The sequence below is a fragment of the Trichechus manatus genome, unplaced genomic scaffold (assembly GCF_000243295.1).
Source record: "Trichechus manatus latirostris isolate Lorelei unplaced genomic scaffold, TriManLat1.0 scaffold00048, whole genome shotgun sequence".
Taxonomy (NCBI): Eukaryota; Metazoa; Chordata; class Mammalia; order Sirenia; family Trichechidae; genus Trichechus; species Trichechus manatus.
This window is the reverse complement of record NW_004443984.1, coordinates 5561159-5582480: the sequence shown is the minus strand read 5'-3', so window position 1 is coordinate 5582480 and position 21322 is coordinate 5561159. Positions and strand designations below refer to the sequence as shown.

General features: G+C 45.4%; 1 protein-coding gene across 2 annotated transcripts in view; it reads right to left on the bottom strand.

Annotated features, from left to right (window-relative positions):
• Positions 1 to 4222: 4222 nt before the first annotated feature.
• Positions 4223 to 21322, bottom strand: part of IFNLR1 (interferon lambda receptor 1) — a 33079-nt gene continuing 15979 nt past the window's right edge. The window contains exons 3-7 of one of the 2 annotated variants that reach the window (XM_004377114.2): positions 14844 to 15028; positions 9800 to 9942; positions 6890 to 7049; positions 6088 to 6221; positions 4223 to 5046 (exon numbers count right to left, since the gene is read on the bottom strand). In XM_004377114.2, coding sequence (XP_004377171.1) covers positions 4291 to 5046; positions 6088 to 6221; positions 6890 to 7049; positions 9800 to 9942; positions 14844 to 15028 — 1378 coding nt within the window. In that variant the 3' untranslated portion in view covers positions 4223 to 4290. The remainder of the gene's footprint in view (positions 5047 to 6087; positions 6222 to 6889; positions 7050 to 9799; positions 9943 to 14843; positions 15029 to 21322) is intronic. The other variant, XM_004377115.2, reaches the window with a different exon arrangement.

Below are 21322 nucleotides of genomic sequence, written 5' to 3'. Positions count from 1 at the left end.
TTACACTATACTGTAGTCTATTAAGTGTGCAATAGCATTATGTCTAAAAACCACTGTACATATCTTAGTTAAAAAATACTTTACGGCTATAAAATGCTAACCATCATCTGAGCCGTCAGCGAGTTGTAATCTTTTTGCTGGTGGAGGGTCTTGCCTTGATGTTGATGGCTGCTGACTGACCAGGGTGGTGGTTGCTGAAGATTGGGGTGGCTGTGGCAATTTCTTAAAATAAGACAATAAAGTTTGCCCCATCGATTGACTCTTCCTTTCACGAAAGATTTCTCTACAGCATTTTACTCCTAGCAGAACTTCTTTCAAAATTGGGGTCAATTCTCTCAAATCTGCCACTGCTTTATCAACTAAGTATATGTCATATTCTAAATCCTTTGCTGTCATTTCAACAATGTTCACAGCATCTTCCCCAGGAGTAGATGCCGTCTTAAGAAACCATTTTCTTTGCTCATCTATAAAAAGCCGCTCCTTATCCATTAAAGTTTTATCATGAGATTCCAGCAGTTCAGCCACATCTTCAGCCTCCACTTCTAATTCTAGTTCTCTTGCTATTTCCACCATATCTTCAGTTACTTCTTCCACTGAAGTCTTGAACCCCTCAAAGTCACTCGTGAGGATTGGAATTAACTTCTTCCAAACTCCTGTTAATGTTGATGTTTTTACGTCCTATGAATCAGGGATGTTCTTAATGCCATCTAAAATAATGAATCCTTTCCAGAAGGCTTTCAATTTACTTTGCCCAGATCCATCAGACGAATCACTATCTTTGGCAGCTATAGCCCTAATGAAATGTATTTCTTAAACAATAAGACTTGAAAGTAAAAATCACTCCTTGATCCATGGGCTACAGAACGGATGTTGTTAGCAAGCATAAAAACACTATTAATCTCCTTGTACGTCTCCATCAGAGCTCTTGGGTGACCAGGTGCATTGTCAATGAGCAGTGATACTTTGAAACGAATCTTTCTGAGCAGTAGGTCTCAACAGTGGGCTTAAAATACTCAGTAAACCATATTGTGAACAGACGTGCTGTCATCCAGGCTTTGTTGTTCCATTTATAGAGCACTGGCAGAGAAGATTTAGCATAATTCTTAAGGGCCCTAGAATTTTTGGAATGGTAAATGAGCATTGGCTTCAACTTAAAGTTACCTGCTGCACCAGCCCCTAACAAGAGAGTCAGCCTATCCTTGGAAGCCAAGCATTGACTTTTCCTCTCTAGCTGTGAAAGTCCTAGATGGCATCTTCTTCCCATATAAGGTTGTTTTGTCTACATTGAAAATCTGTTTAGTGTGGCCACCTTCATAAATGAGCTAGATCTTCCAGATCACTTGCTGTAGCTTCTACATCAGCACTTGCTGCTTCACCTTGCACTTTTATGTTATGGAGACGGCTTCTTTCCTTCAACCTTATGAACCAACCTCTGCTGGCTTCAAACTTTTCTTCTGCAGCTTCTTCACCTCTCTCGGCCTTCACAGAATTGAAGGGAGTTAGGGCCTTGCTCTGGATTAGGCTCTGGCTTAAGGGAATGCTGTGGCTGGCTTGATCTTCTATCCAGACCACCAAAACTTTCTCCCTATCAGCAATAAGGTTGTTTCAATTTCTTATCATTCCTGTGTTCACTGGAGTAGCACGTTTAAATTCCTTCAAGAGCTTTTCCTTTGCATTCACAGCTTGGCTAACTGTTTGGCTCAAGAGGCCTAGCTTTTGGCCTGTTTTGGCTTTGACGTATCTTCCTCACTAAGCTTAATCATTTCTAGCTTTTGATTTAAAATGAGAGCCGTGCCACTCTTCCTTTCACTTGAAGACTTAGAGGCCATTGCAGGTTATTAATTGGCCTAATTTCAATATTGTTGTGTCTGAGGGAAAAGGGAGGCCCCAGGAGAGGGAGAGAGACAGGGGAACAGCCGGTCGGTGAAGCAGTCAGAATACATACAACATTTATCAATTAAATTCACTGTCTTATATGGGCATGGTTTGTGGCATCCCCAAAACAATTACAATAGTGACATCAAAGATCACTGATCACAGATCACCGTAACAGGTATAATAATAACGAAAAGGTTGGAAATACTGTGGGAATTACCAACATGGGACACAAAGACACGAAGTGAGCACATGCTGTTGGAAAAATGGTGCTGATAGGCTTGCTTGAGGCAGGGTTACCCCAAACCTTCAATTTGCAAAAAATGCAATACCTTCGAAGTGCAATAAAGTGAAGTGCAATAAAACAAGGTATGCTTGTACTCAGCCATAAAGAGAAATGAAGTCTTGATGCATGCCACAACATGCATGAACTTAGGAAACATCATGCTGAGTGAAAGAAATCAGTTGCAAAAGGACAAATACTCTATGATCTCATTTACATGAAATAAGCAAATATATAGAAACCAAAGATTATTAGCAATTATCAGGGGGTGAGAGGGGGAAGGGCAGTTGCATACGGACACTAAATTTATGTTAATGGTGGTAGAATAACTTGGAAAAGGATTGCGATAATGGTTGCACAGCATGAAGAATGTAATGTCACTGAGTTATACATGTAGACATTGTTGAATTGGCAAATGTTTTGTTGTGTATATTTTCACCACAATTTAAAAAAAAAGCTGACCCTTAGAGATACACACAATAATCTGACATTTGGGCACTAGGCAGCACCTTAAGCCTTGGTGGTGACTCGGGCAAGTCCCTTTGCCACTCGGCCTCAGCTTCTACAGGTGTTCACCTCTACACAGATGTTCAGTTATAACAGTGCTCTGGTTTTTCTCTAGCAATGGAGCCCACCTAAACAAAGGCCCACAGAGAAGGCCGCTGAAGGCCACAGAAGGTCACAGTATCTAAATCAGGGCATAGGAAGGCTGGTCTGGTTGAAGCGGGGCGGGTGGGGTGGGAGATCCTAAGGAAGCATGGTTTGAGAACCCCTGCACCACACAACCTCTAGGAACTTTTCTTTGTGTTGGTTTCAAAACGACACAGCCCTGTGGACAAAATGAGTCCAAAGATCCCTTTTTCACAAATGGAGACACAGATATCCTGGCAGGTTAAATGGCACAGCTCAGGTCACAGAGTCAAGATCATTCAGCTCCCTGGCCACAAGAAAGACAAACATCTCGGTCCTATGAGTGAAAACTCAGCTATGCTAATCCCTATACAGGTGGGTGCAGGTTAGCAAAGCAGTTGTTTTGAGAACTCCCATCAGTGCTCCCAGGGAGGGAGGGGCAGTTAACTGTTTTTGTGTTGACACTGGTTTCTCAGAATTGGGAGGGAAAAGAAGACTTCTTCTTTATGAGCACGAGAGTCAGCCAAAGGGTCTAACATACTGTCCAGTGATTACAGGCCCAGGAGTCCACTCCCATGCTGTGTTGCTCCCCCAACTTCAGCAAATCAGATGTCCTGGAAGGCAGATGGTTTGGCTCCTTGCCTTGGAAGCAGAGTTCCCATTGCTAAGAAAAGGGACGGGAACCAGAGTCCCCCTTGCTGGGGCTCTGACTTCTGAGAGTTCAGTTTCCTGACCAGGAAATAGGGGGCTTGGAGGGTGGGAGGAACGAGGTAGATGAGAAGTAAGGCAGGCTGAAGGATGAACGCTTCCAGCTGCTCTGAGTTTGGGGGCTACAGGAGGGAGAAGCCCTGGGGTCTCCTTAGAACCACCAGGTACAGAGCACCGATGATGTGGCAGGCCCCGTGCTGCACACATTTGAGATCTCCCTGGGCCCCCACCACACCCAGTTGGTGTCGCTGATGAGGAAACTGAGGTTCAGAGAGGGAAGGTCATTTACCCAAGGTCACACAGCCGGTAAATGGCTGAGCTGGGATGTGAATCGAGGTCTGTCTGATATGAAAGACCGTGCAGTTCCATGACTCCAGGGACTGGGATTTGAATGATGAACACTCTTTCCCTTCCCTTTAAACACTCGCAGCCAATCGGATTTTTCTCCACCTGGGCGCCCCCTAGGGGATGGATGAACTGGGAGGGCATGATTCAGGAGATGAGGGAGCTCAGAGGGTGCTGGAGGAAGGCATGAGGCTCTGCTAGACCAGAGGTGACTCCGGCAAGATCACCCCTCCTCATAAATTCCAGATGGCCCTTAGGTGGTGCCAGCCATTGACGTCCACTGTGACCTGACCTCACCTATTGCATGTTGGGTGTCCAGAGGTGCCAAGAGAATCCTCCGGCGTCTCAATGCTGTATGCAGGCTCTCAAGTCTCAGCAGCATCTTGGGTACTTGGGGAATCCAGCAGCCTGGCAGCCGCACCAGACCTGGTGGGAAGCAGGGGTGTGGCTCACCTTGCCATGTAATGCCCGAGTAACCCACCCCTGCCCTCGGTCTTCTGGGAGCTCTCGGCCTCCCAGCTGCTGGTGCCGCTGTCCTCAGTTTCCGATTCCTCCCCATCTTCTTCCTCCTCCTCCTCTTCTGGGCTGCTGTCCCAGCAGATGGTCAGTGTCCTAAGAGACACTGGAAGCTCCCCAGGGAGCAGATTTGGCTCTGCTGAAGAGCCCCAGGTAGCCCAGGCAGAGAGGTCATCTTTCGGTGGCTCTTCCTGGAAACCTGAGTCCTCAGAGACTTCAGGTAGTGGGACAGGTTCCCAGTGCCTGTCCCCAACCACCCCCTCGCCCGGCCCCTTCTTGGCCAAATAGCTGGAGGGCCCAGCCTCGTCCCAGGAGGAGGAGTCCACAGTGCTGGCCCAGCTTCTGCCTGAATAACCTGAAGCAGAGGAACCTTCAACGTGGATCAGAGTCTGGGGACCCCCTAAGTCCACCCCGTCTGCCTCAGAGCATTGTGGAATCTGGCATCCTTGCCCCAGGAAGGAGGGTGGCTCAATGTAGGGCTGGAAGGCGACACTGTCACCTGGGTCCTCCTCCTCAGTCTCAACACTGTCCTTCTCAGACCCTGCCTGCAGGGTGGCAGAGGCCCTGACTCCAGGGGTCAGCTGGACCCTTTTGGTCAGTTCCTTTTGGGGACAGATGGTCAAGTCATCTGGGGACTCCAGGCCGCTGGACTGAAAGGCTGTCATGGGGTGTATGTGTCCAGAAAAGTCCTGATTTGGGGAGGGGAGAGAAGAGCAGAAAATTTAGGATCTCTTGAAACATGACTTTTTAAATAACTTTTCAGGTCTGGAAACAGACACTGAGACAAGTATTCAAATGCAAGCAGTTTCTTTGGGAGGGGATCCCAGCAAACACAAAAGCAGCCAATAAAGGGGTGTCATCAAACAAGTTACCACTGTGGGCAGCTGGAGCTCAATCCTGCTGGGGAGCTCAGGGAGCCACTGCAGAGCTCGCACCTCAGAGCCACCCTACCGAGGCGCACAGGGCCTGGGGTATTTATCCACCAGCTTCTGCCAGTCATTGGCTGAAGGATGTGAGGGGTTGTGGTGGCACTAACTCCCAGCCCCATGTATGGGCAGAGTGGACTCTACCAACCAGCGAATGCCACCTGGAGGCAGGTGCTGGCTGTTGGAAGTCAAGCTGGAGTGCTGTAAATGGGAAGGCTGAGGGGAGAGGGACAGGGCACAGATGTGTCTACCACACAGGTTGCCCGGATAGTCCATGGGATTTCCTGCAGGTCCTGGAGCCAGGAACCCCGAAAATACTCCCTGTGTGCCACAGGGATACCCCAAATCCATCCTCAAAGCCCCCACTCACACCTGACTGCCCACTGAGCCTCACCCATGGTCAAGCTTCACTCCCAGGCCCTCAGCAGAATGATTCTGACCTACTGGACCTCTCAAGGCTTCCCTTACCCCAGCTGGCCCCAGATTCAAAGTGAGCCAGCAGACAAGTGACAAAATTCTGCTGCTCCTTGGTTAAACTGCAAACTAAGTTTAGCCTTAGTTGGGGCTTTTTTAAGACTTCCCCTTTTGGCACCACCCTTCACCCTCCCCTTCTAGGCATATCTCCTGAGTTCTAAGGCTGAGGGCTCTGCTCTGGGCACCTGACAAATCCTTAGCAGAGATGAGGTGATTTAACTAAAAGGGACTTATAAGGCACTTCAGATACCCAGACTATTTGTAAATCTAGTTTCACTTCCTTACTCTTCAACACCCCTCCCTGTCTGCCACTTCCCAAATTCATTATACCAAGGCCTGTGGCATCTTTGTCTGCTGAAACCAGGCATTCCTCCTGGAGTTCTTCCAGATCACAGCCCCTGTAGCAATTATCAACAGCAACGACAGCAGAAGTGGCAGCAGCACCAGGAATGGCCAGTTGATTCCTAAGAAAGGAAAAATAGCAGTAAGTACAGAATCACAACAACAGCTCCCATCTATCACCTGCATACGTGCTGAGAGCTTCACACACATCATCCTATTTAATCCTCATGGGACTAAATCCATTCTACAGATTGCGGGAGAGCAGTGCTGGTTCAGCGGTAGAATTCTCGTCTTCCAAACTGGAGACCTAAGTTCAATTCCCGGCCAATGTACCTCAAGTGCAGCCACTACCTGTCCGTCAGTGGAGGCTTGAGTGTTGCTATGATGCTGAACAGGTTTCAGCAGAGCTTCCAGACTAAGCCGGATTATGAAGAAAAGTTTGGTGATCTACTTCCAAAAATCAGCCAATGAAAACTCTATGGATCACAATGGTCAGATCCACAATCCATCATGGGGATGATGCAGGACTGGGCAGTATTTCGTTCCATTGTGCAAGGAGTCGCCATGGGTTGGGGGCTGACTTGACAGGAGCTGGCAACAACAACAACACAGATTGCAGAAACCAAGGTTCAGAAAGGTATGTAAACTGCCCAAAGACACGCAATGAGTATGGTAGAGGTAGGATTTTAATGTAGGTGAATCTGTCTCTAGAACTCACTCTTAACTACCATATTATGGAGCTCCTGAGGCCAAAGGAAATGTCCCCGCTTCGGCACCACTGTGCACCCACCTGAGGCCTCCAGGAAGAAGCAGGTGGGCTTGGAGAGCTCGCTGTATTTGGAGGAAATCAAGGTGTAGATGGTCCTGGCGCTGAAGCAGTGGTGTCTGCTTGCGGCTGATTGGAGGGGGATCCGGACTGGCTCGCCGTGGGGAGTGATGGGAAATACGGTCTGTTTGGAGAGAGGGAGGTGAGCAGACCTGCTGGGGGTTGACCTTTCTGGCCAGGCTGGGGTGGGATCAGCAGGCAGGGTACAGCTGAGCTCCCTCAACCCTCTTTTCTTTTTCTGCATTAGCATTCAAGCGTGAGGGAGCACTTTCCAATGCTGCCTGGTTTTTGAACTGAATCTCAAGGTAGGGACAGCCTGGGTTCAAAATGAGCTCTGCTACTCAGGGTTGTTCCCATGTGCACCCCCACCAGGGCCTCCTGGTCCTCTACACCTCCCTCTTGCTCCCTCACTTTGAGGGGCAGGCTCTTTAGGCTTCTACCTCAGAGGCTCCAATCTACTAGGGGGGTCATTCAGGTGGAGGAAATGCTAGGGCTGCCCTGTCCAATACAGAAGCCACAGGCCACATGTGGCTACTGAACACTTGAAATGTGGCTGGTCCAAACTGAGATGTGCTGTGAGTGTAAAATACACACTGGATTTCAAAGACTAAGGGAAAAAAAGAATTAAAACTATCTTAATAATTTTTGCATCAATCACATGTTAAAATGATAACATTTTAGATCTGATGGATGAAATAAGATCAATTATTAAAATTAAACTACCTGTTTCTTTTTCCTTTACTTAATGTGACCACTAGAGCCGTTGCCGTCGAATCGATTCCGACTCATAGTGACTCAACAGGGCTGAGTAGAACTGCCCCATAGGGTTTTCAAGGAGCGGGTGGTGGATTTCAACTGCTGACCTTTTGGTTAGCAGCTGAGCTCTTAACCACTGTGTCACCAGAGCTCCAATGTGACTACTAGCAAATTTAAAATCACATCTATTGCTTGCATTATATTTGTATTGGATAATATTGGTCTAGAACATTTGTGAGGTTCTTGAAAGTCAGGGGCCATACTGGATGCAGATGTATATCCCTAGGATCCAGAATATGCAGGAGAGCAGGAGAGTGAAAGCTGGTTCTGTAGAAGAAAGAATGAACGAGGACAGGGGTCTGCAAACTACAGCCCGTGGGCCAGATCCGATCTACCATCTGTTTTTGTAAACAATTTTATTGAAATACATAAACACATCTTCACATTGCCTTTGCAGTCCCTGGGTGGCACAAACGGTTAAGCTCTTGACTACTAAATGAAAAGTTAGTGGTTCACACCCACTCAGAGAACCTCAGAAGAAAGCCCCAGTGATCTGCTTCCAAAAGGTCACAACCTCGAAAACCCTATGGAGCAATTCTCCTCTGCACATATGGGGCTACCACGAGTCAGAACTGACTCAACGGCAACTGGTTAACGGTTCCTTTTGTGCTGCAATGGCAGAGTTAAGTGGTTATGACAGAGACCATATGGCCTGGAAAGCTGAAAATAGTTACTATTGGCCCCTGAACTAGACTGTACAGGATGGAAGAGGCTATGAGTAAATGTTAGCTGAATGAATGTTGAATGTGTGTGCGTGTGTGTAGCTTGGGAAGCTGGGTTTATTAGATGCACATCCATAAGACTGCCTGATGGTATGTAATATATGGATCATATTTGTCTAGCATTTTCTAAAGGTGTTATCTTCACAATAGTCCTTTATCGTGAAGGTGTTAACCTGTTTACTCATGTTTAATATCAGGTAAACTGAAGCTCAGAAAGATCAAAGAACTTGTCTAACAACACAGAGTATGAAAAAGGGGATATTACCTTCATGTTCAACAAGAAGTGACCAATTTCATAGAAGTGAAGGCACAGACAGTCCTGCAATGGAATCTGATGCAACCTTTACTATTACTTTGTAGAAAAATACCTCGAGATGTTTGCAGTGTATTGTTAATTGTGTAAAGCAGGCTATAAAACAATTTAATGGTGGTAATTTCATAAATCAGGGGACAGCAAATTATGGTCCAAAGGTCGTATCTGCCCCACTATCTGTTTTTGTAAATACAGTTTTATTGGAACATAGCCATGTTGTTTTATTTACATATAATCTATGGTTGCTTTCATGATACAATGGCAGAGTTGAGGAGTTATGATAGAGACCATCTGGCCCGTAAAGCTGAAAATATTTACTATCTGGCCCTTTACAGAAAAAGTTTGCTGATCCCTGCCATAAATAAACACACACACAAACACACACACACACACACACACACACACACACACACACACACACGCAAAACAAGTCTGGAATGGGCTATACACCAAAGAAAGCTCTATTAGTGGTCATCTGTGGGTGCTTTCGATTTTCTTTTTAGAGCTTATCTGTATTTTCTGGTTTTTCTGTAATGAACCTGGTGACTTGGCAAGTAGGCCCCCTGTAGCTCATGCTACTTCAGCCATATTTTATTAGAAAAAAAGGGGAGGGGCAGGTTTTCATAATTAAAAAAATAAACAAACAAAAGCTGCTGTGCTGTTGCCCCTGTGACATACAGGGCCAGGGTGCCCTGTATGTGGCCTCTCTGGGAGAGGAGGGCAGGCTGGGCCAAAGTCTAGTCACAGTGTACAGAGTCACTGCCCGGCCCCTGGATCTCCATCAGGGTGGGCCCTGGCTTCCTTTGTTTACTATGAGACATTCTCAGACACTAGCCACTGAGATATGACTGATGCCAGCTCAGTTGTGCTGTGCGCAGGAGGTCACTGCCAGGAGTGGGAGGTACACTGGGGAAGGCTTCCTGAAGAAGGTGTGTGGGAAGCAGGCTGGGAGGGTGAGAAGCAGCAAGATTTAGTGGGGTAGTGGGGGGGGTGCAGTCGGGGGGCAGGAAAGAGGTTTCTCACCTTGTTCCCGGTCCCTTCCTTCCAGAAGTGCACCTCATACTTTAGATCCACTGAGGTCATGCACTGTGGCAGCTGGTATGTGGCATTGATGCTCAGGATCTCCTCCGTGTGGGTGAAGACAAGGGTGGGTGGGGCTGGCTCCACTGGCAGAAACAGAACAGGACCAATCAGTACCCTGTAGTGGCCACACTGTGTCTATCCCCCTGCCTGTAGGTAGGCCTGCTCCTCATCCAGCCCAGACAGCTCTCTTGGAAAGAAGAAAGAAGCATTAACATTTGTTAACACCTACTGTGCACCACTTAGCCATTCTATTTAAGCTTCACAAGGATAGAGGGAGATATCACTACTCCCATTTTACAGAAAGGGGAACTGAGGCTTAGAGAGGTGAAATGACCTGTCTTTACTTGTGTTGTCCCTTCCCCTTGGGATGCCCTTCACTTATCACGGACCTGTCAGAATCCTACCCATCTGTATTCATTTTCTCTTGCTGCTGTAACAAATTACCACAAACTTGTAGGCTTTTTAAAATCATAAATGTATTATCTCATAGTTCTGCAGATCAGAAGTTCGGGTGGGCTTCACTGGTTCCTCTACTCCAGATCTCATAAGACCAAAATCAAGGTGTTGACTGGTTGGGGCTCTTATCTGGAGGCTCAAGGAAAGAACTCACTTCCAAGCTCATTCATGTTGTTGGGAGAATTCAGCTCCTTCTGGTTGTAGGGCTGAGGTCCTGCTTCCAGGCTGGCTGTCAGTTGGGAGTCTCTCTCAGCTCCTAGAGCCACCTGCAGTCCTTGTCATGTTGCCCCTCCATTATCAAACCAGCAATAGCACATTGAGTCCTCTCATGCTTCAAATCTCTCTCACTTCCCTTCTATAACATCCATTCTGCCTCTAGCCAGAGAAAATGCTCTGCTTTTAAGGGCTCATGTGATTAGACTGAGCCCACCTGGAAAATCTAGGCTAATCTCCTTATTTTAAGTTCCATAACCTGAATTACATCTGTAAAGACCTTTTTGCCATGTGACCTAACATAGTCATAGGTTTCAGGAATTAGGACGTGGAAATTTTGGGGGAGGTTATTCTGCCTATTGGATAATTTCAACTGTCGTATCTTTGAGTTCGTGGATTCATTTTTTTCTGTTTGCTAAAATCAGCTGTTGAGCCTCTCTAGCAAATTTTTAATTTCAGTTACTGTACTTTTCAGCTCCAGAATTTCTATTTGGTTCTTTTTTATAATTTCCATCTCTTTATTGATATTCTTATTTTGTTCATACATCATTTTCCTGGTTTTCTTTAGTGTTTTGTCCATGATTTGAAGTCTTTGTTTAGTTAGTCCAATGTCTGGGCTCCCCCAGGGATGGTTCCTGTCAATTAATTTTTTTCCTTTGAATGGGGCATACTTTCCTGTTTCTTTGTGTGCTTTGTTAATTTTTGTTGAAAGCTGGACAGTTGAATATTATAATGTGGTAACTCTGGAAATCAAGTTCTCTCCCTTCCCCAGAGTTTGATGTTCTTCGTTGTTAAAGGCTGCAGTCAACTGTTTAATGACTGTTCCACTTTTGCAAAGACTGTAATTTTGTTGTGTGTGATTATTGAAGTCTCTGTTCCTTTAACTTGTGTTCAGTCAGTATTTTGACGGAGATTTCCTTGAAGACCAGGAGCTAAAGACAAACAAGAAAAACACCTCTCCCAGTCTTTGAAGACTGGCTCTTGCTGGGGCACTCCTTTAACACTTAGCCAGGACATTCACAACTCCACCTTAGAGTTTTTCACTCCCTGCTTGTACTGAGTCTATAGATCAGCCAGATGTAAAACTTACAGTCTTCTCTGAGCATGCATTCTGCACTGGGAATGAGAGTGGCTCTCTAAATTCCCCATACGTGAACTTTGAATCCTCTAATTTCCCAAAGAAACTCTCCCCAGGTTTTCCTCCCAGGCTTTAGGCAGTCTATTGTATATCTCAATAGTAATCTTTTGTCCCAGGTGTCTGTGAGTTTTTTGTTTGCCTCACAATGTTTTAGAGCAACCTCTGCTACTTTCCCACCGTGAGTAAGTTCTGAGTTAGGTGAAAGAGAGATGAGCACCTTGCATCAGTCCTTCAGGTAACCCCCAGATAGAGGAAAACAGACAAACACAATAATTTGCAATTAAGGTCTGCTGTGCTACCTCTAGAACCAGGAACCAGGGTCACACACTGGGAATGCAACTGCTATCTTCAAGACTGCTGTCAAGCTGGGGAGAGGATGGGACAAAGGCAAGTAAAAATGCCACAAAGCTTTCCTACCCTTTTTAAGTTGCCTTTTTCTTGATTCAGTGTTCACTTGGTTGCTGTAAACTTTTGACTGTTTTTCAGAGTTCTGACAAAGTTGGTTCTGAAAGTTTCTGCCTGTTTCTTTGATGTTTCTGTAGAGGGACTAGCATTTGGAGTTGCGTACTTTGTCAATTTGCTGATGCCATTCTCCAAAGAAGTTCTGAAATTCAGCTGGGCAAGCTCAAATAGGTTTCAAGTTCTGTAAATAATTCTCCTTGGCTCTCAGCTCCGCCCTTTGGGGTCGTGGCCCCACCCTCTGAGTTATCCTTTTTCACAAAAGATAGCACTGTTTGTAGCTAAGTAGCTTTGACAGCCTGCTTCCTGACAGTAGAATCTGGAGGGTCCATCAGCCACCTTTCATTTCATACTCTCTCTGACCCTTTCAGTCCAAGCTGGCAATGTGTCTGCTGCTATAAAATTCTCAAAAACTTTATGGGTTTCTGTAGCAAGGATTCCCCTTCCTCAGGTTCTCAATAACATGTTCCTCACTTCCTTCTGTGAGGCAGTGCCTTTAATATCCTTGTTTCTACTAACAGTGTGTTCATATTATATAGGTATTCTCTCAGGTGGTTTAAATTTTCTCACCTTCCTTCCCAGCCCTCACCAACAGGGTCTTTAGCGTCCTAATTTTTAAGAGTCTGTACAAAGCAATCTAGGCTTGCCCAGTGGTTTGAAGGCGGCGGGGGGGGGGGGGGCAATGTGACAAGGAATATGGCAGCAAGAGAAAACTAATACACCATCTTTCAAGGTCCAGCTGAAATGCCACTTCTTTTACGCAGCCTTCCCTTACTCCCAGCCAGTGGAGAGCAATGACCACACCAGTCATCTCTGTCCCATGTTTGTGTTCAGGGTAAACATGTTGCTTCCCCACAATGCCATTGCTTATTTGTTCAGGAACCATCTACTGGACATTGACTATGTACCAGGTCCTGGCAGGGAGCTGAGGGGGATGAGGAGACAAAGCCTTCTTGGATCATGCCTTCCAGGAACTGAGAGCTTAGGGGAAAACAAAATAAGAAAATTATCAAAACTCAATAAAGTGAACAGGCCACTAGTGAGGGCAGGAAAAGTGTGGTGGTACTGTAGAGGAGGGAAGGGTCATTCGGGCTTGGAGTATGCTGCAGGAGAATCAGGAAAGCTTCAGGGAGGAGGAGGCAAGTTCATTCTTTCTCTTTCTCTCTTTTTTAATAAATATAATTGCCTCTCTACATCTTTCCCTCTATTCTTCTAATCCTTTGTTCCTATCCATTCAACAGTTGCAGTGGTTCAGCTATCATTCTTCTAGCCAGACAGCCTTCCTGCCTGCCTTCCCATGCTTCCTTCTTTAGTCCTTCCCATTCATCCATCCTTCCTACCTATCCTTCCTTTCTTCCCAATCACCATTCTTTCCTTGTTTCCTTTCTTTCTAGCCAAAATGCCTTCCTGTTACCCATCCTTTCATTTACAATTTCTTCCTTTTATCTAGCCAGTCAACCTACTTTTCTATTCTTCCATCCTTCCCATCCATCAATTCTTCCTTTCCTATCTATCTATACAACTTCTCTTCTTTTCCTTCCTTCCTGCCCTTCCTGGATGGCCAGCCTTCCTTCTATACTATCTACCCCTTGATACGCCCATCCGCCTTTCCTTCTTATTCCTCACCTTTCCATTCATACTTATTTCCTTCCTAACAAGCATCTGTCTTTCCATCTAGCCTCTTTCCTTCCCATTCACCCATCACTTCTTCCTCCTCTCTATACTCTTTTTCTTCCTACCATCCACCTCTTTCCTTCTTTTACCCATTCAGCCAGCTAATTCCTTCCCATTCAAATCAAATAATCTCTTCTTCCTTCTCTATCAACCTTTCCTACCATCCTTCAATCCTTCCCTCTCCTTCCTTCAGATCTTTTTTTGTCCACAAGCTATTTGAGAAGCCTGGACAGCAACTTGCAGATCTAAGCGCCACAAGAGCACTGTCTGGGTATTTATCCTCTCCTTGTTACTACCCTTCCTCCACTCTTAAGTCTGGCCCAATGTCTTCTTGTCCAAGGTCAGAAAGATCCAAATTCACATCCTATTTCTACCACTTACTATAACTGTGTATCCAGGCAAGTTAACTTAGCTTCTGTGAGCCTTGCTTTATTTTTTATTTTTCTAAAGGGATATAAGAATAAATCTCACACGTTTGTTATAAAGATTAGAAACAAAATAAACTGGGGAAAAAAGTGTGCCTCTTCACTCAATGCTAACACTGGTGATTTCTGAATGTGGTAATGATAAGGGATTTTTTTCTCTATTTTTATCTTCTTTATCCCCCCAAATTTCTAGAGTCTATTGAAATTACTTCTGCAATCATAACAAAAGAAACCAAACAAAAAGAAATTTGTTTCTTAAAGACAGAATTTGAACCTTTAAAAAAAAAGGAATAAGTATGTAATATGCCTTGTTAGGGAACATGTGATCACTTCTCTCTCCATATATCTCACCAAGGTGGTGCTCAAGAAAAGACAATGAACATTATTACTAGAAGGTACAAGCTGAATTGCTGGGGCTGGCTGTCTGGCTGGAACTCCCCTAACTCCCCACCATGAAGTCAGGCTACTCAGACACGAGCCTGGGACCCATGGTAGGCTGCCCCAGAGAGTTCCTCTCTGCTTTGGGAAAGTGGGAGAGAAAGGGCTAGGGCAGCAACATCACTAAGCAAAGTTCCTGGACAGATAGCCTCCCTGTTCAGTCCCTTACCCACAGACTTACCTTCAAAAAGGTAATCCAGGTACTGGGACTCCACCCAGGGGGAGGTGGCACTGGCAGAAACTGCCTTCACACGCCCCTTGAACTTGTTGTACAGGTCCTGTTTCTCCAGGCACATCAGGGAACACACCAGCTCCTTCGTTCCTGCACACTTTTTCACTTTTCGCCAATGTTTGGGGTTTGGAAAGCTGAAGGAAGAGACAGTGGAGTTTGGGCCATGGACTCAGCCTCTCAGGGCTAGGGGAAGGAAACCTAGAGAACATATGACCACTTGTCCCTCTACGCAGCCCAATTGTCCATCTGTCCATCCAGCCAACCATCCAAGTAGCCACTGGCTGAAACAGAATAGTCTGGTTAGTTTAGGCTCTGGAGCCAGAAAGATGTGGGTGGGAATCCTGGCTCTGCTCCTCACTAGCTCTAGGACCTGAAGTAGATCACTGCCCCTAAGCCTCAGTCTTCTCATCTATAAATATGGGTAATAATGCCTCTGTCACAGTAGCTGCTATTGCCAGTATTAGTATCTATTTTGCCGTATGCTCATTCATTTAGGCATTCATGGAGCACCTGCTGTACACCAGGCACAGCTCTGGGTGCTGTGGGGATGTCAGATGGGAAATGCAGGTCCATAACACTAGCTTCCTGAGAACACTGAAGTTCAAAGAAGGGAGAACAGTCAGTCAGCAATGACCACATATTGTGTGCTGAGCATTATTCTCAACATTACAGAATCGGCAGTGCACGAGACAGATGAAGTCCTGCTGTCAGGAATTTACACCCTGGACAACAGACAACAATCACATCAACAAGATTAATCCAGGAGCTGGTGAACACAGTAAGGAAGATAAAACAGGGTAATGTGGGAGTGACTCCTTTTGAAAAATGGCTCTGGGAAGGCCCCTCTGAGAGGTGATGTTGAAGTCAAGACCTAAATGAGGAAGAGGAAGCCAGGTAAAGATTTGGGGGAAGGAACAGCAAAAGCAACAGCCCTCCAACAGGAATGACCTTGACCTTTTCAGAAAAAAGTAAGAAGGTCAGTGTGGCCGAATCCCAGGGAGCAACGGAGGGAGAGGCGTGGACGGACTGGAGACGAGGGTGGAAAAGGTGGGGCAGACCAGTCAGATCTCATAGGTCTTGGCAAGCAGTTTGGATTTTATTTCAAGTGTGGTGGAAAGCCACTGGAAGGTTTTCAATAGGGGGAGAACAGTGGTGGAGATGGTGAAAAGGGAGTAGATTCAGGATATATTCTGGAGGTAAAGCTGATAGGATTTCTCATAGATTAAATGTGAAATGTGAGGGGAAAAAAAGAAATCAAGGACTACTCCTGGGTTTGGAAACTGAGCGATGGGTGAATGTGGAAGACTGAGGCCAGGGTGAAGAAAGGGAACAGATTTTTGAGAAGAATCAATACCTCTGTTTTGTCTCCTAGTTGAAAGAGATATAAAAACCAAACCTACCACCTTTGAGTTGATTCTGACTCATAAAGACCCTACAGGGCAGAGTAGAACTTTCCCATAGGGTTTCCAAGGCGGTAAATCTTTACAGAAGCAGACTGCCACATCTTTCCCCCGTGGAACAGCTGGTGAATTCAAACTGCGGGTCTTTCAGCTAGTAGCTGAGTGCTTTAATCACTGTGCCAACAGGGCTCCTTGGAAAGAGATACACTATGTAAAAAATTAACAAAAAGAAAACTAGTGTAGTGATATTATTATGCAACAAAATATAAACTTTAAAGCCAAAGTATTACTAAAATACATATATCCAACAAAGGACTTATATCCAGAATAAAGAACTCTTACAACTCAACAACAAGAAGACAAAGCATCCAACAAAAAATGGGCAAAAGATGTGAACAATCACTTCACAAAAGAAGAGAGAGAGACAGATGAATGGCCAATAAGCACATGAAAGGGTGCTCAACATCATTAGTCATTAGGGAAATGCAAATTAAAGCCATAATGAGTGTAAAAATGGCAGTGGGGTATCTGACCTCCTCTAACTTCATGACAGGGGAGAATCACCATCAGCATCAGCTCAAAGCTGACTCCTGTGAGGTGGAGGTCAAACATACTTTCACCCTCCAGCTTTTTTTTTTTTTACCAATTCTGACACCAGCAGTACCTCCCATGGCACTCTCTACCTCTCTGCTGGATTGGATAATTTGTTGTAATGGTCACACAGAACTCACAGACCACACTCACAGTTATGGGGTTTATTAGGGAAGTAACAGGTTAAAACTCAGGATCAGGATCAATAGGCTATAACTCGGGATCAAGATCAAGAAGCACATAGAAAAAAATCTCCCTTCTTCAGTGCAGGACAGCTATCTTAGCTCCTCTCAGCCACGCAGGGCTCTTCTTGGCCCCCTGAGGACAAGCTCCTTCCAGTCCCCTGGACAGGACAGGCTCCTCTCTGCCCCCTCAGGCCAGGCTTAGCCCTCGGCCTCTGCCCTGCTCAGGCAAGTGTTACAAAGCTCCTTTAGATCTGCTAATAAGTGCCAGGAGGCACTCCACTCAGCCAGGAAGCCTCCCACCTGAAGGCACTCAGCTCTCTTGCTCCATGGGCTGGCAAGCCTAGCTCTGCCAACAGGTGCCCAGAGGAACTCTACTCTTCCAGCTAGCCTCCTGTCCTAGCTCTCTTGCTTCATGGTCAGCATGCCCACAGGAACTGCCCAATGGAGCCATCAGTCTCCTGGTTCTGTTGCAGCCATTTCTCTGCTGCTGGATTCTGCTGTGCTTGCCACTGCTTGTCACCGTCTCTGGTGTTACAGCTGTCTCTTTTCCTGGCTCTAGGAGGTTCTCAGTGTAGGTACCCCGGGTCCAAAGGACACACTCCACTCCTGGCTCTTCCTGATGGTAGTGAGGTACCCTCTGCTTCTGGGATTGGCTCCCTTTAAGCCTAGCAGGATGGCAAAACTGACCAATCCCCTCGTTACAGTTCCATACACCTTATTTGCATTATTACCAAGCTGTCCACAAGCACCTTATTTGCACAGTCCCACCCAATCACTATGTGGGAGTTACAAGACCATGCACAGCTAAAATAGCTATATTAAGTAATTCACTGCATCGCAATACCACTTCACACCCACTAGAATGACTAAAATTAAAAAGGCTGACAATATCAAGTGTTGGTGACCATTGGGTACAACTGGAACTCTCATTCATTGCTGGTGGTACAGCAATGAATGGTACAACCACTTTGGAAAGCAGTTTGACAGCTTCCTGTAAAGTTACACATTTAGTTACCATATCGTCCAGATTCTACTCCTAGCTCTTTACCCAGGAGAAATGAAAATATATGTCGACACAGAGACTTGTAAATGAATCTTCATAGCAGTTTTATTCATAATAGCACCAACCTGGAAACAACCCAAATACCCATCAATGGAAAAACGGATAAACTGTAGTATACCCATAAAATGGAATACTACTCGGCAATAAAAATTAATGAACCACTAATACACACAACAAGAATGAATTTCAGAAACATTATGATGAGCAAAGGGAACAAGACACAAGAATATGTACTATATAAATCCATTTATATGAAGTCACAGAACATGCAAAACTATAAAAACAATCTGTGGTGACAAAAAGCAGATCTGTGGTTGCCTACATACATAACTATATATCAATTTGGAAACCTGGATGAAATAAACAAGTTCAGAGAATACTATCAATTACCAAAACTGAAAAGATAGAAATCTGAAGTGTCCTATTGCATTAAAGAAACTGAAGTAGTAGTTCAAAATCTTCTCATAAAGACAACTCCAGTTCCAGACATTATAGAGATGAGTTTTAACAAATATTCAAGAAACAAATAATTTCAAACTTATAAAACTCTTCCAGAGAGTAGAAAAAGAGGAAACACTCCTCAATTCACTTCCTATTGCAATGTGCAATTCACCACATTAATAGACTAAGTGATGGAAAAATCTAAAATTTAATAGAATCCAAAATTCATTCATTCATGACAAAGGGCATTCAGCTTAAAATTAGGTATTTGCTTTCAGCTATGACAAAGCAGTATATATGTGACCAACCTTCCTTCTGAGATTATCTAGGAAGACAGGCAAAATATTTTTAAAAATCTATTTGATGGCAATGAAGAAACACCAGGGCTGCGAGGACTTGAGGGGCCAGGATTCCAGAGATAAAGAAAGCTCAGAGATTTGAAAAGACATTTGGTACCACTTTTCTCCTCAAAGCATTTGTGATTCTAAAGTAGCAACTAAGGGGCTGAGAAGTTAAGCAGAGATTTCAGGAGCCTCAGAAAGGACAAAAATTGGAATTTAGGGTCTGTCAAGGAAAATGGAACCTGATAAACACTCCAGGCTTTGCTAAGCATTGGTAGGGCTGGTCTTTGGAAATCGACCAGCCCTAACAACATTGAATAGTTTCCAATAAGATAAATCCTTGATTGTATTAAGATGATCTATCCCTACCCTAACTGCCTGGCAGAAGCAAATGTAAATTCTCTCTGGGATAAGATATTACCACCTAGAGCCTCAAATTATCTCTCTAGCTATTTTATAATTTAAAAACATATAAGAACTGATTATAATCAAGAGAAAATACTCCAGATTTTCTGAAACAGATCCAGATATTGGATCTATTAGACACAGATTTAAAATAACTGATTAAATGAAGAAAGGAAGAATTTCAGTAGAGAACTGAAAACAATAAAAAATAATCAAATGATTATTCCAGAATTGAAAAATAAAATAACTGAAATTAGGAAGAGCAGATTAGGCACAGTGAAAGAGAAAGCTGGTAAACTGGAAGTTACATTGGAAGAAACAAAAGGATGGGTAATACAAAATGAGCAAAAGAGACACATGGGGCACATGAAAAGGTTTAATATATGCATATTTGAAGTCCCAGAAGAAGAGAGATAGAACGTGGCAAAAGCAATATTTGAGAAGATAATGGCTGCAGATTTTCATAACTGATGAAAGGTATCAAATCTCAGATTCAAGAAGTTTCATCTACGAGGTGGAGCCAAGATGGTGACTTAGTCACATGGACCATAATGCCTCCCTGCACCAAAGGCACAAAAAAAACAAGCAAAACAGAAGCCGATAACAATCTGGGAACCCTGAACATCAAAAAAGAAAGTCTAAGAACTGAACCTACCACTGACTGGAAAGAAAAAGTAAATGAACGCAGTGAACGAGGAGTAACATGGAATGGAGGAGCTCAGCCAGCTGTCCCGGCCTAGCGTGGCCATCTTAAGACAAAGCCAGCAATGACCTCAGATGAAGAACGCAGGAAAGTAACTTCACGGCTTTCCCAAAAGGGACAGAGAAACTCTATAGACATACCCAGAGAGAGGCAAAAGCTGAGATGGCATCAGGATCCAGAAGCAGACACACTCAGGAGTGGCGGCCCTTGATCTCAGGGGTGAGTGGTGAGCACGATGTGGCAGACCCACAGAGTATCAGCGGGAGGTCTCCCACCCAACTGGACTTTGAGAGGCCCCTCCTCCTTGCACTCAAGTGGCAACAGGTCCCGCTCACTAGCTGCGGTGTACACGAGGTGACCCAGCACCCACGTATGCTAGCCAGAGGGATGCATCTCCCTCACCCCATCCTCCTGATTAGAGATAGCAGAGGGTCCCATACCCTGACTGCCTCGCCTGATGGGGGGATAACAAGACGACCCTCTCCCCTTCCCCTCTACCCACCAATCAACATCCACTATTTCCCCTTGCCCACCTGACAGGAGGGATTAGGTGTGCCTCCACCCACCACCTACACTCCCCCCAAGGGCCTGGTGGGGGCAGCTGCAGCAGGACTACATGAGAGTCCAACTGTTGCCTCCTCATCCCTCCCCCTGCCTGGTGCTAGGCGGAAGCGGTTCAAGTGCACCTGCATCCTCCTGCTGCCCTTTCCTTCCGCCCCACACTTAGCGTGAGGCAGAAGAGGTGCAACTGCGTGCACACCTGTCCGCCCAGCTTTCCTCCTTCCCCCTGCCCAGGGAGAGGTGGAGGTGGCACAACTGTGCACATGCTCGCCCACCACCCCTCCTCCATCATCCACACCTCCCCCCCAACTTGTGAGAGGTGGTGACCACGTCCCCACTTGCCTGTCCCAACACCACACCAGCCATTCCACCTACATGATGAGGACCAATCTCTGCTCCTGCAACACTGAACTGAAGACAGACAGAGACCAAAATCCGACCAACTCACCTTCAGCTGCCCCCCAAGACCAATAAACAGAGACCTGAGCTCCCACACCCACCCACTAACCCACTCATCTGGAGACAGGTAGCAAGTGCTCCAGCACAGCCAGTCTAGAAACCAGAGCACCCTGTCATCCACCTCGTCATCCAAAAAAAAAAAAAAAAAAAACTCTCACTTGAAATTCAGTCTTAAGGCTCAGACTAAATACAATTAACTCCCTAATGTCCTGGAGACAAAAGACAATAGTAAATCACCCAAAGAGCAGGGAAAGATGGCCCCAGCAAGTTACCAAAATA